At 43.7% G+C, this 12820-nt stretch overlaps 1 protein-coding gene across 1 annotated transcript in view; it reads right to left on the reverse strand.

The window, feature by feature from the left end:
- LOC138783419 (leukocyte elastase inhibitor-like) overlaps positions 1-12820 on the reverse strand; it is a 51411-nt gene that overhangs the window by 6685 nt on the left and 31906 nt on the right. The window contains exons 4-6 of the mRNA XM_069958111.1: positions 8056-8173; positions 4352-4491; positions 2734-2892 (exon numbers count right to left, since the gene is read on the reverse strand). Coding sequence (XP_069814212.1) covers positions 2734-2892; positions 4352-4491; positions 8056-8173 — 417 coding nt within the window. The remainder of the gene's footprint in view (positions 1-2733; positions 2893-4351; positions 4492-8055; positions 8174-12820) is intronic.

The following is a 12820-nucleotide window of genomic DNA, read 5'->3' on the forward strand; positions in this document are numbered from 1 at the left end:
CTGGTATAAAAGTTATCCCCGTACAGGTGGTTACCTTTATCCAGCAGTGGGAAGATCAGTTCCCGAATCATCTCCCCACTAACTCCGAGGATGGGGAGGGACATCTGGGGGCTGGATTCGGGTGTCCCTTCCTTCATATACTCTAAGGGTACATGCACACTGCGGAATGGCGAAGGATAACCCTTTGTGCATTCCGCAGCTGGCACCCACCGGCGGACTGATGGAGGCGCGCGTCTCCTCTCGTGTCACACTCCATTCTATGCAGGGGTGGATTCCGCCCTCTGTCAAAAGAATGAACGTGTTCATTCTTTGGACGGACAACGGAATCCGCCTGTGCATAGAATGGAGTCTATGACACGGATGGAGACGCACGCCTGCATCAGTCCGCCGGTGGGTGCCAGCTGCGGAATGCACAAAGGGTTATCCTTCGCCATTCCGCAGTGTGCACGTACCCTAAATCTGTAAGAGTACCCTGAGGTACTCTCACAGAGTTTGTAGAATTTCACGCCATACCGTCATCTCTTATTGGGACGGTACTGGCGGAAAAGACGTGTCTGGGGGGCAGCGTACGCTACGCTACCCCCAGACACGTCACTGGATGATGAGGAAGATGAGGATGAATGGAGGAAAGAAGAATCCCCCCATTCATCCTCACTGGCTGTTTCGGTGTCGGAGGCAATAATAACGTATGCCTCTGACACCGAAAACACCCTGGGAGCCATCTTTATACGGGGATTGGTATATGGCGTATGTAAATGTGTAGTGGTGTAGTGTAAAACTTTATATTATGTAGTGTGGTGTAGTGTAGTGTTTTTTACGTGTTTTTTTGACAGTAAGAAAAAATATCCCTACGCCAAGAAAGGAACAGCTGATAAATGCCGCACTTATGTGCGGCACTTATTATTAGACAGTGGCGGTAGGATATAGGGGGGAAAAAACGCCCCTACGCCAAAAGGAGAAGTTGCTGATCAGCGGCGCACTTACGTGCGATGTTGGGCGCAGCGGCGTTAGGGCGCAAAAAAAGAAAAAAAAATAGAAAAAAAAAATAAATCTTTTTAGGGTACAAACCCACTTGCCAGATCTGCAGCGAGTGTCCTTGCTGCGTTTTTGCAGCGAGACTCGCTGCAGATCCCAGCCCTATACTTTCATTAGCAGAGAAACTCATTAGCAGAGAAAGATTTTGTCTGCAGCCCTCCCCATTAACCCCCTAGCCGCCAGACATAATAAATTACCGGGTCCCCGTTCCTGCTTGCTTCGGGGCTCCCGGTGTCTTCACGGCCCGCCCGGCTAATCAGTGTGCTGCGGCAGGGCAGCGCACTGATTGGCCGGGCAGAACGTGACGGGAGCCGCCGAAGCAAGCAGGAGCGGGGACCTGGTAATGTACATCCTGCCCGCCCCCCCTGCAGCCCTGATCGCCCCCAGCCCCCCACCGCATGATTGCCCCCCTCACCCCTGGCCGCATGATCGCCCCCCGCACCCCCCGGCCGCATGATCGCACCCCGCACCCCCCGGCCGCACGATCGCCCCCGCAGCCCCCTGCAGCCCCGATCGCCCCCGGCCGCCTGATCGCCCCCCGCAGCCCCCGGCCGGAACCCCCCCAACGCCCCCGGCTGCAGGGGGCTGCGGGGGGCGATCGTGTGGCTGGGGGTTGCGGGGGGCGATCATGCGGCCGGGGGGGGTGCGGGGGGCGATCGTGCGGCCGGGGGGTGCGGGGGGCGATCATGCGGCCGGGGGCGATCAGGGCTGCAGGGGGGGCGGGCAGGATATACATTACCAGGTCCCCGCTCCTGCTTGCTTCGGCGGCTCCCGGCACGTTCTGCCGTTCTGATTGGCCGGGCGGGCCGTGAAGACACCGGGAGCCCCGAAGCAAGCAGGAACGGGGACCCGGTAATGTATAATGTCTGGCAGCTAGGGGGTTAATGGGGAGGGCTGCAGACAAAATCGCAGCAGGGATGTACATCCCTGCTGCGAGTTTTTCTGCTAATGAAAGTATAGGGCTGGGATCTGCAGCGAGTCTCGCTGCAAAAACGCAGCATGGAGACTCGCTGCAGATCCGCCAAGTGGGTTTGAACCCTTAACCCAAAGCAACTGATCAGTGAATGATATTCACTGATCAGCCGCTAGGGGGCAGTAGAGCGACGCTGCAGGAGATTGCCGAGGCCCGCCGAACCCGAGGACCCGAGTGTTTCCGAAGATTTCCGACGCTGGACGACCGAACCCAGAAGTGACCCGACAAAGAGAAGAGGACGCCGCGGACTGCAGATCTTCGCTCCGGACGCCCAGATCAGGTGAGTATGGTACACCTGCACTACACACACCTGTTCTGCACCCCTCAGCTACCTAGCACTGACAGCGCTCGTTTGCTCCTCACAGTTGGCCCGTGGAATAGAGGCTTTAGTGCAGGAGAAACAGAAAGCTGCAATAGTGAGTCCTGGACACTTGCAGCAATTGGGCATGCCCTGTGGGTACTTGTCCCTTATTTGCATTTTAGCAAAGATACAGTTTTCTTGGCTTAAAAGCAGAAAATTAAAAAAAAAAAGATGATAGGTTCACTATTGTTTACTTTATTTTATCTCAGTTATGAGATATACTTGGATAATGTAATTAAAATCAATAAATTTGGTGCAATATTAGGGAGTCTTACCCAGTAATTTAATATTAATGTATCATTACATATTTCAGTAACTCATCATCATTATCATCATCACACAGCTCGAATGCTTAAACACTTACCTTTTTTATACCATTGTATGTATCTGGTAGTATGACATACATACTCAGAGTTTTCTTTTTTCCATAAGGAAGCTCGATGATACTTAACATTTCATCCTTTATTTTACGGACATTAAAATAACCTGTTACACGCATCATCTGCAAATATACTGTTTCATTCTAAAAGAATAGAAATAAACAGCTGAAAATATGGTAAAACAACAAGAAAATATGGTAAGGCCAGGTTCCCACTATAGGAAGGGGACATTGTTTAATGACAAACAGTGGCCATCTATTGATAATCATGATCATTATTTGTGGCTGTCATTATCAATAGACAGCTGCCTTTTGCTGGTAAATGATGACCTGTTCCTGCAGGGGGAACATTGCCCTAACCTGTTTTATCAATCTGATCCATTGTTGTGCATTATGAATAAGTGAGTGCACAGAAGATCTCTGTATAAACCAGCCTCTTGTTTACTCACCCTTACATGGACATGCCTACTTACATGACAACTTCAAAAAATATATGTTATATTTATTTGTTGTAAAACCTACACAATTTTTCTGTTTACTTTATATATCATATTCTCATTGAAGATCCCTGCTTGCAGTCAGTGAGTGCAAACAACATTATATTTGGTGTTCCTGTCATGTGATGGGCACACAGGTACAGTACATGGTTACAGTCTATCAGAGCTGGGTCTTCTAGTTGGCTGTACATTGTGTGTTTTCACATGCCAAGGAATGTTTTTTGAATGGCAATAAAAAAAAAATTGGTCACAGAAAGTATATTGGAGTTTTGGAGACTTTTTCTTAAACACATTTACTGAAACATTTGCTGACATCACAAGTCTCACATTGGTCAGCAAAATTGTAGAGTTAAATGAGAAATACCAAGAGGGATCTAATAGGCGATAATCTTTTGTGGTTTGAGTAGTAAACACATGACCCTACTGCAGTCATGAAATATATGGATGCAGCTGAACTGGGATGACACAGAGGACACTACTGGAATACTGTTGGTGAGGCAAAAAACCTGTGATACTTCTTTATTAGTTACGATTTATTTTCCAAGCTATAACTTAAAATAAGTGACTATACATTAGTTGCTGTAGGGGAATGGGACTACTGGACAGTAAACTGATAGGAAAAAACACCTAAGTCACTACCTTTGAGGCCTGATACAGGGACGTAATCACCTGAGAGAAAGCGGAAAGTGACATCCTTCTAAAATAAGGCATAGTGGAGAATTTACAGGATAGCTTCTCTGTACAAAAGACCCCACAGCCACCAGGTATATGTCTGGTTATACTGGTTTGTGATGACAAGTACTATACAGTATATAATAAATGTTCATTTTTGTGTTCAACAATACGTGTGAATTATTCATGGAAAAATAAGACATCCCCTGAAAATAAGACATATCACATCTTTGGGAGCAAAAATAAAACACTGTCTTATTTTTGGGGCAACACAGTATTATGACTTAATTGCCTTAAAAGATTGTCGAGAAGGGTGTTATCTGGAAATGTACAAACAAGCTTTCTAACTGCAGACTATATACAGTAATATAACCAAAGATTTATCTGCTATAAACAGATTGCTGTATATACATATCATATATTATACTACTTACAGTGCTCAGAGTAAAAAAATCCTGTTTAGTTTTAAAATGAGGAAAGGTCTGTGACCAGTTGGCCAATAAATATGCTGTGTTAACAACAAAAAGCTTTGTATCATTATTGACAGAATCTTCAGGAATGTTTTGAAAGGTTCCTAAAAAGAGAAAAGATGTAAAATTCATATTCATTTTATGGCTGTTGGTACATTATTCTAGTTCAGGCCCTTTGGGGTGTGATCCTGTTTTAAAAGTCCATTGAATTTAATAGTAAAGATAGTTAAAAAGAAATATGCGTGTGAACAACTAAAAATAACATCAGTTGTTTGGAAAATAATGTCAGTGAATAATTGGCATGAACATTATTTTCACGGCTGCACAAACAACATCCCTTATACCAGCGTTTCCCAACCGGGGTGCCGCGGGATCCCGGAGGGAAATGTGCACTGTCTCTTTAAGCATCCCTTGAAGCTACGGCCGCGCAGCTTCTCGGGATGCACAGATCGCTTTGATGTTCTGCCCGCACAGTGAGCGGGCTGAACATTAAAGCGAGCAGAATGCAGGAGCAGGACCTGTCAGCGTCCTGCTCCTGCATTCCCTCCCATAGGCTGCCAGCACTTCGTACCAGCAGCCTATGGGACTCCAGGACGTGACCTCCCCCTGCGGCTCGCAAGATGGAGCCAGAAGAGGAGGAGAGCTGCTGCCTGCAGCCACACAGCATGGGATAGGTGAGTAGGATGTTTGTTTTTTTTAGGGGCACCTCTGGGGGCATTATTAGCTCATGGGGGCACCTCTGGGGGCATTATTAGTTCATAGGGAGAACCTCTGGGGGCATTATTAGTTCATGTGGCACCTCTGGGGGCATTATTAGTTCATGGGGGCATTATTAGCTCATGGGGGCACCTCTGGGGGCATTATTAGTTCATGGGGGGCACCTCGGGGGCATTATTAGTTCATGGGGGGCACCTCAGGGGGCATTATTAGTTCACGGGGGCATTATTAGTTCATGGGGGCACCTCTGGGGGCATTATTAGTTCATGGGGGGCACCTCTGGGGGCATTATTAGTTCATGGGGGGCACCTCTGGGGGCATTATTAGCTCATGGGGGCACCTCTGGGGGCATTGTTAGTTCATAGGGGTATCTCTGGTGGCATTATTTGTTCATAGGGGGCACCTCTAGGGGCATTATTAACTCATTAGGGCACCTCTGGGGGCATTATTAGTTCATGGGGGCACCTCTGGGGGCATTATTAGTTCATGGGGGCACCTTTGGGGGCATTATTAGCTCATGGGGGCACCTCTGGGGGCATTATTAGCTCATGGGGGCCACCTCTGGGGGCATTAGCTCATGGGGGCACAGAAGGGGGCATTATTAGCTCATGGGGGCACAGCAGGGGGCATTATTAGCTCATGGGGGCACCTCTGGGGTCATTATTAGTTCATGGGGGCCACCTCTGGGGGCATTATTAGTTCATGTGGGCACCTCTGGGGGCATTATTAGCTCATGGGGGCACCTCTGGGGGCATTATTAATTCATGGGGGCACCTCTGGGGGCATTATTAGCTCATGGGGGTACAGCAGGGGATCCTACATACAGGGGGCACAGCAGGGGATCCTACATACAGGGGGCATCCCACATTCCTACTCGCTTTGCTGCACATAACACCAAACAGCGCAGTTACTATGGGAGCCTACAGGGGGGAGAAAGGGAAGGAAGTTACTAGAAATGTGCGGAGCCTAAATTGTTTGTCTCACAGGTTGTCTCTGAAAAGATGAAACTTATCTGAAAGAAATCATCATGGAGGACTGGACTGGATGGAGAGGAAAAGGGAAAGTGACGCCCCAGATCAAAGAAGGCGTCACCTGTGAGTCCATGTATGACAGTTTTCTTATTTTGTAGAACATTATTTAGTAGGGGTGCCCCGAGCTAATTTTTTTCTCCAAGGGGTGCCCCGAGGTGGAAAAGGTTGGGAAGCACTGCCTTATACAATATGGACTTCAATTATATTTCAGTAAAAATGCTTTTTTTTAAGCGTCCGTCTTTTCTCCTTTTTTTTTTTTAAAGTGTGAACATAGCCTATGCATGTTTAAGGTATGTGGCCTATGCATCACTAGTTTACACTACTTTGTAATTTAGTGCATAGAGGATGTACTAACAGGTATCTGCTCACCAAAGACAGTGATCTCACTCCATACTGTACTTCTGTGAATATAAATATTGGCCTAGATTTACCATGCTGCCTGAAAACCACCCTGGTGTCTATTTTCTCCCCCCACAGCAACCAATCGCAGGTACTGTAAATGAAATCTAAGCTGTGATTTAGTTGCTGTGGGAAAAAAACAGACAGTGTGGGTTTTAGGCAGCATAATACATCTGGGCTAATATTTATATCCACAGATGTACAGTATGGTGTTAGATTTCTAACTATGCAGAGCCTTCCATGACATCAGCAGTAGCATGGGATAAGGAGTTACAGCACTAATTAACTAGGTACTAAAGTATGACAGGGACCTGTTTGTATTAAAATAAGGTGTGCAAGTGGGTTGTCTGTGTGTGTGTATATGTATGTATGTATCACACAGCTATGTATGTATCAGAGCTGTGTGTGTGTATGTTGATGCAACATAGCTTTGTGTATGTGAAGTTGGAATGTGTGTGTGTGTTGCAGAGATCTGTGTGTATTGTGCATGCTGTACAGCTGCGTATGTGTTTAGAGTGTCAAATTGTCCCTTTTAGAGATGAGCGAATACACAGTAATAACAAAACGGCTCGCTTTGTTAGCTTGCAAGTTGGCTTATCAGCCGGCTGCATCTTAATCTGGATACAGTCCTGTGAAACTGGGAGAAGTTTCCCAAGACTAGATCCAGCTTTTCCAGGTACCCGGGGAGGATTGGCAAGGATCGGCACAGAGTTAAATGGCAGCAGGCTGATAAACCAACTGTTAAGATAATGAAGTTATTATTACAGTAATATTCTTTATCACTGTATATCATCTCTAGTCCCTGCCATTTAATAATATTGACATGAGTTCCTCACCGATTATTAGAATGAGCTGGGAGAGGTGTATGGTTATGTGCCTTACTCCTCGGCTCGTTGCAGTCTTATAATGGATAGAGATCACAGTGAACATGGGAGTAAAGTGCAAAGCTGTGTCATTTCAAAAGTTTTTTTTTTTTTTTTTAAATGACAGTGACACTATGAGACCAATTTATCACAAGCTTAATACCGGGACATCTCTGTTTCTGCATTATGGCTAAAACTGAAAGCTCTGGCTGGATCAAAAGTCTACCGACTTAGGCTATGTTCACATGTCGTATGAGACCGGCCATTCCGTTCCGTCAGTTATTTGCGGCCCCGTATGTGATCCCGGCCGGGATCCCATTGAAAGTAAGGCATTGTTCCACCACGCCAAAAGTAGGGCCGTTGTTGCCATCGTAGTGTGAACATAGCCTTAAACTGACAGCATCACAGGAATCTATTCTGGGGATCAGTGATGCTTGAAAGGGTAACTGCACACATATGCAGGTATAAAGCTGACAGTTACAGGATACTTACTAAGCAAGCATTTGATCAGTACTTTTATCTTCATTGTGCTTTGCATCATCTTTGAAAAAAGATCTTTTGTTTCCCGGGGACAGTGTCACAGAGGCGCCCGCCCCACAGTGTCACAGCTATGTAAAGTATACACATATAGCAGCACACTGTAAAGTATATGTCTTACCTTTAGTCTTTCCTTTCAGCCAATTAACTATATACTCCAATGCATCTCTAGGGTGATTTTTAAAGTCGATTTTTTCTGGCTTTAAGTCGTACCATATTTTAGAAACATTTAGGAATGTCTAGAAATAAAATAACATTCTATAATTACTGATAAGTATATGAAAAATAAAACTCAGTCTACCAGTATCTATATACTGTTAAAGGGAAACTAAAAGCAGGTTTCTTCATCCTCAGCGCCATTTTGATAAAATCCTCAGTTTAATATGTTTATAAGGCAGTTCAATGTACTGGAGTGGAATGCTAATATGTTAATCACGTGGTTTGTTGCCCTGGGGGAGGGGGGGGGGGTAATAGAGCCCTAGGTGCACCGATGCATCAGAGCCTCTTGATGAATATTCAGGCCGCACTCTGCAGTGACGTCACTGCAGGGTGCCAGATAAATATTCATGAAGAGGAGCAGGCCGTTGCATTGGTGGCCCCAGGGCTGTAGTACCGGTCATAGGGTGCCAAACCACCTAATTAACATACTAATAAAACTTTACTTTCTTTTTTTTTTTTTGTTTTATTTTCACCTGGTTGTCTGACCACTAGAAGCTGTAATGATTTATTTTTTATCTAATTTATTGTAGTTTATTGGGCAATAAATATATTTTTAGTAGCTCGTAATGATAGAAGCAACAGGGCAGATGTTGAGGGATTCAGTAAGCCCCTGGGCTGCCATGTTTACTACTCAGAGCTCTTTGATCATCACTATGCACTGCAACCTCTAAATGATTAAACAGCAGGGATTGGAGATTTTCCTCAGTAAGTGTAGATCCCTCAGATCATGTTCAATACTTAAATAAGAAGTGCAGCAAATTTTTTTTTATTAAAGTGTTGTACTATCCCCCAAAAGTTATACAAATCCTCAATATACACTTTTTACAGGAAATGCTTATAAAGTGTTTTTTCCCTGCACTTACTACTGCATCAAGGCTTCACTTCCTGGATAAAATGGTGATGTCGACTTCCGGTTCCGGCGCGTATGGGATGGCAGCAGTGTGAGTGAGCTCCTCCACCCTCCGCTCATAATATCGCTCCCCGCTCTGACTCCTGACATTTCCGGCCCTGCCGGACCACATCTCTGACTTCTCTAAGTGCTGAGGAGTCGGAGGCACCACTTCATTAAGCGGGGAATCAGTTATACACCTCCCCATAAGCCCTCCTTCATTTACCTCACAGCTCTGTCACAGGGACTCCTAAGATGGCGCCGACACGAGGTGCTGCTGCTGAGGCACACACAGAGGAAACACATACCTCACAAACCCCAGTGCCGGACCTCTGTGACACCATAATACCAGGACTAAATATGTCTTGCAAGGCACTGGCAATTCAAGTGTCCAAGATGATATTAAATGACATAAAATCCTCTCTTGAGGCCACTATAGTTTCCTCCCCAGCAACCATACAGGGAGATATAGCAACACATACCTCACAGATTACTGAACTTCAGGAGAGAGTCAGCTTGTTAGAAGATGAAATACATTCTACAAAAATAAAACTACAACAGAATATGAATGTCACAGCTTCATTGCAAACAAAGACTGATGATCTAGAGAACCGCTCTAGGCGCAACAATTTACGTATTATAGGTTTACCTGAATCCATTCCAGCCATGCAATTACATGCTATATGTTCTCTAGAAATTCCCCAAGCCTTGGGTATCCCCGGTCACATTACTGTGGAAAGAGCGCACCGTGTGGGACCCGCACCAGCGAAACAAAAGCAAGATGCAAATCAAAAGGAACAGAAACCCAGACAAGTGATTGTCAAGTATCTGAATTATAATGATAAAAACAACATTTTACAAAGCTTTAAAAAATCTACAGTTGATGTTGCAATTCGTGGCCACAAAATCCTCCTGTTCAATGACTACTCCGCAGCAGTGGTTCAAAAACGTAAAGCTTTTGTACACATTTGCTCGACATTTGTAAAAAATCAAATACGATTTGCTCTTCTTTATCCTGCCATACTGAAAGTTTTCAAATCGAATGGTTCAGCCTCTCTTTACAGTTCTCCTGAGGAAGCCATTTCTTCCCTTAAAGATGTAAAGGGTCTCACTCCACCTATTCAAGACAAGCACAAGAGACGACGTTTGGATGGTCCTACTGACACGGTAGAAAAAATGGAATGATTATGAACGCCATCTCTATTCTGTTGGACGCTATGCTGCTCATTAAAACTGAGTATTTTTTCTCTATTTAGTCCTATATATGTTGACTAAATACTATATTAGGGACACCTTGTTACTACATTATTATTTTCTTTAGTCTAGGTAGTAATGCATTTGGTGGTGTGTGTGTGTGTGTGTAAGTATGTATTTATGTATGTATATATATGTATATGTATATGTATATGTGTATATGTATATGTATGTATATGTATAATTCCACCTTGTATGGTTTTAGGTTTAAGTACAACTTCTTTAAGTACTAATCAATAGTAACTAATTATATACTGGCTCTTCCTTTTATTTTATTTTATTTATTTGCTTCCCTGTGACAACTCACACATTTCTCAGGAGGGTAGGGATGTGTATGACTTTAATTTTAATATATACTCATTTAGTGGAGCCGAGGTTGATGTGACCTCTCCACCAATTATTTCTTTCTCTTTATTTCTTCTCCTTAATGGAGAGTTTGCGAATGCTCCGAACATTGGACAAAAAAGTGAAGTCCACATCTCACTTTATTCGCTTAGTTTATATTGTTAACTGTTTTATTCTTAGGTATATCACCTTTAGTTTGTCTGAAAATGCTACATGCTATCCTCTTTTTCTGCCTGAAAGGGTTACCCACTATGTTATTGTGCTTCCAGGGTCTCTTCTTAACACCTCCTCTTCTATTAATATTGTATGAAATTAATCACTTGGAATGTTAAGGGACTACGTTCCCCATCTAAGAGGACTGCTATACTGAAACACCTTAAGAGACTTAGGGTCGATATAGTATTATTGCAAGAAACACATTTAACTGAATCGGATTATTTCAGACTCAAACGTTTTTGGGTGGGTGCAGTTTATGGTTCACCAGCTATTAACCGTAAAGGCGGGGTAGTTATTCTTACACATAAAAATTTAGCCTGTACGGTATTATCTCAATATCAAGATGATGAAGGCAGGATATGTCTTCTTATTGACACTCCAGCGGGCAAATATAGCATATATAACGTTTATGGTCCCAACACTCAGAGACCTTATTTTTTTAAAAAAAATGGAAAACCTAATTCTGCAAGATGACAATAATCTTAAAATAGTTGGTGGAGACCTAAATACTGTTCTTAATACAACTGAAGATAGAAAAAGAACTAAGACCCCTACTGTATATACTTCATCAGATAATATTTTATCCAACTTCCTTAATTCTACCTCCCTATCTGATTCTTGGCGTCATCTACACCCAGATGGTAGAGAATACTCTTTTTACTTTCACTCCCAAACGGCCTGGTCAAGAATAGACTACTGTTTAGTGTCACCGGACTCTCTTGGCAGAGTAGAAGACTCATGATATAGTAATTTCGGATCACTCCCCTGGTAGTTTACAATTAAGAGATATTTTTCAGAAGGGATCCGATATTATTTGGAGATTTCCTTCTCATTTAGCTAATGATGAATCATTGATCAAACTATTAAAAAAATGGTGGTCAGACTTCTATTCTAACAATGCTGAACATACACAATCCCCAATACTTTTCTGGGAGACTGCAAAAGCAGTTCTAAGGGGCCAAATAATTTCTTATGTGGCTGCCCAGAAACGTGAAGCACGTAAAAACTATCTTCAACTTTCCCAAGATCTGCGCTCTACATACACTCTTTTCCTGTCTTCCCCTACAGATGACAATAAATCTAAATGGACAGCAGCTAGACAAGCTTTCGAAATTGCACAGGAAAAACTCAATGCTATATATAGAGATCAATACATATCCCGTTTATTCCGCTATGGTAATAAATCAGGGAAAATGTTAACCTTGCTAAAGGATGTAGACCTACTACGCATATCCCTGCTCTCAAAGATACAGCGGGTAATATACAAAAAGATCCTAAAGTCATATCACAACTTTTACAACAATTTTACCACTCACTATATTCCAAAGATAGGCTTGATCTAGCTGCTGGTAAGAACTTTCTAGAGTCATTAAGCCTACCTTCTCTTGATACCCCTTCTCTTGATTCTCTCAACGCCCCAGTCACATTGGAGGAAATTACTGCCACTATCTCTACACTTAAAAATAATAAAGCTCCAGGCCCTGATGGCTATAGTGCGGACTTTTATAAATCTATGTCTTCTGTCATCTCCCCCACTCTTCTTTCTACTTTCCAAACTATTCTGACTGACCATCACATGCTCCCCTCGGGTGATACTGCATATATCAAAATACTACATAAACAGGGGAAGGATCCAACATCTCCTAATTCGTACAGGCCAATCTCTTTAATAAATGTAGACCTAAAATTGTTGGCAAAGATTATGGCCAATAGATTTGCAGACATCCTACCATCACTAATAGGCAGCCATCAAGTTGGCTTTATAAAAGGACGTTCTGGTGTCACTAATATAAGAACGGTACTAGCGGCCCAGTCTGGTGTCCAATCTGGGGGTCGTTCCAGCCACTCTCCAGGTCTGTTGGCAATTGACGCCGAAAAGGCTTTTGATAATATCAGCTGGGAGTGGCTGGACATGACCTTAACAAAATTTGGTATCACAGGTCAATTCAAAGATTTTATTTCC

This window comes from Dendropsophus ebraccatus, chromosome 2, assembly GCF_027789765.1.
Source record: "Dendropsophus ebraccatus isolate aDenEbr1 chromosome 2, aDenEbr1.pat, whole genome shotgun sequence".
Classification (NCBI taxonomy): domain Eukaryota; kingdom Metazoa; phylum Chordata; class Amphibia; order Anura; family Hylidae; genus Dendropsophus; species Dendropsophus ebraccatus.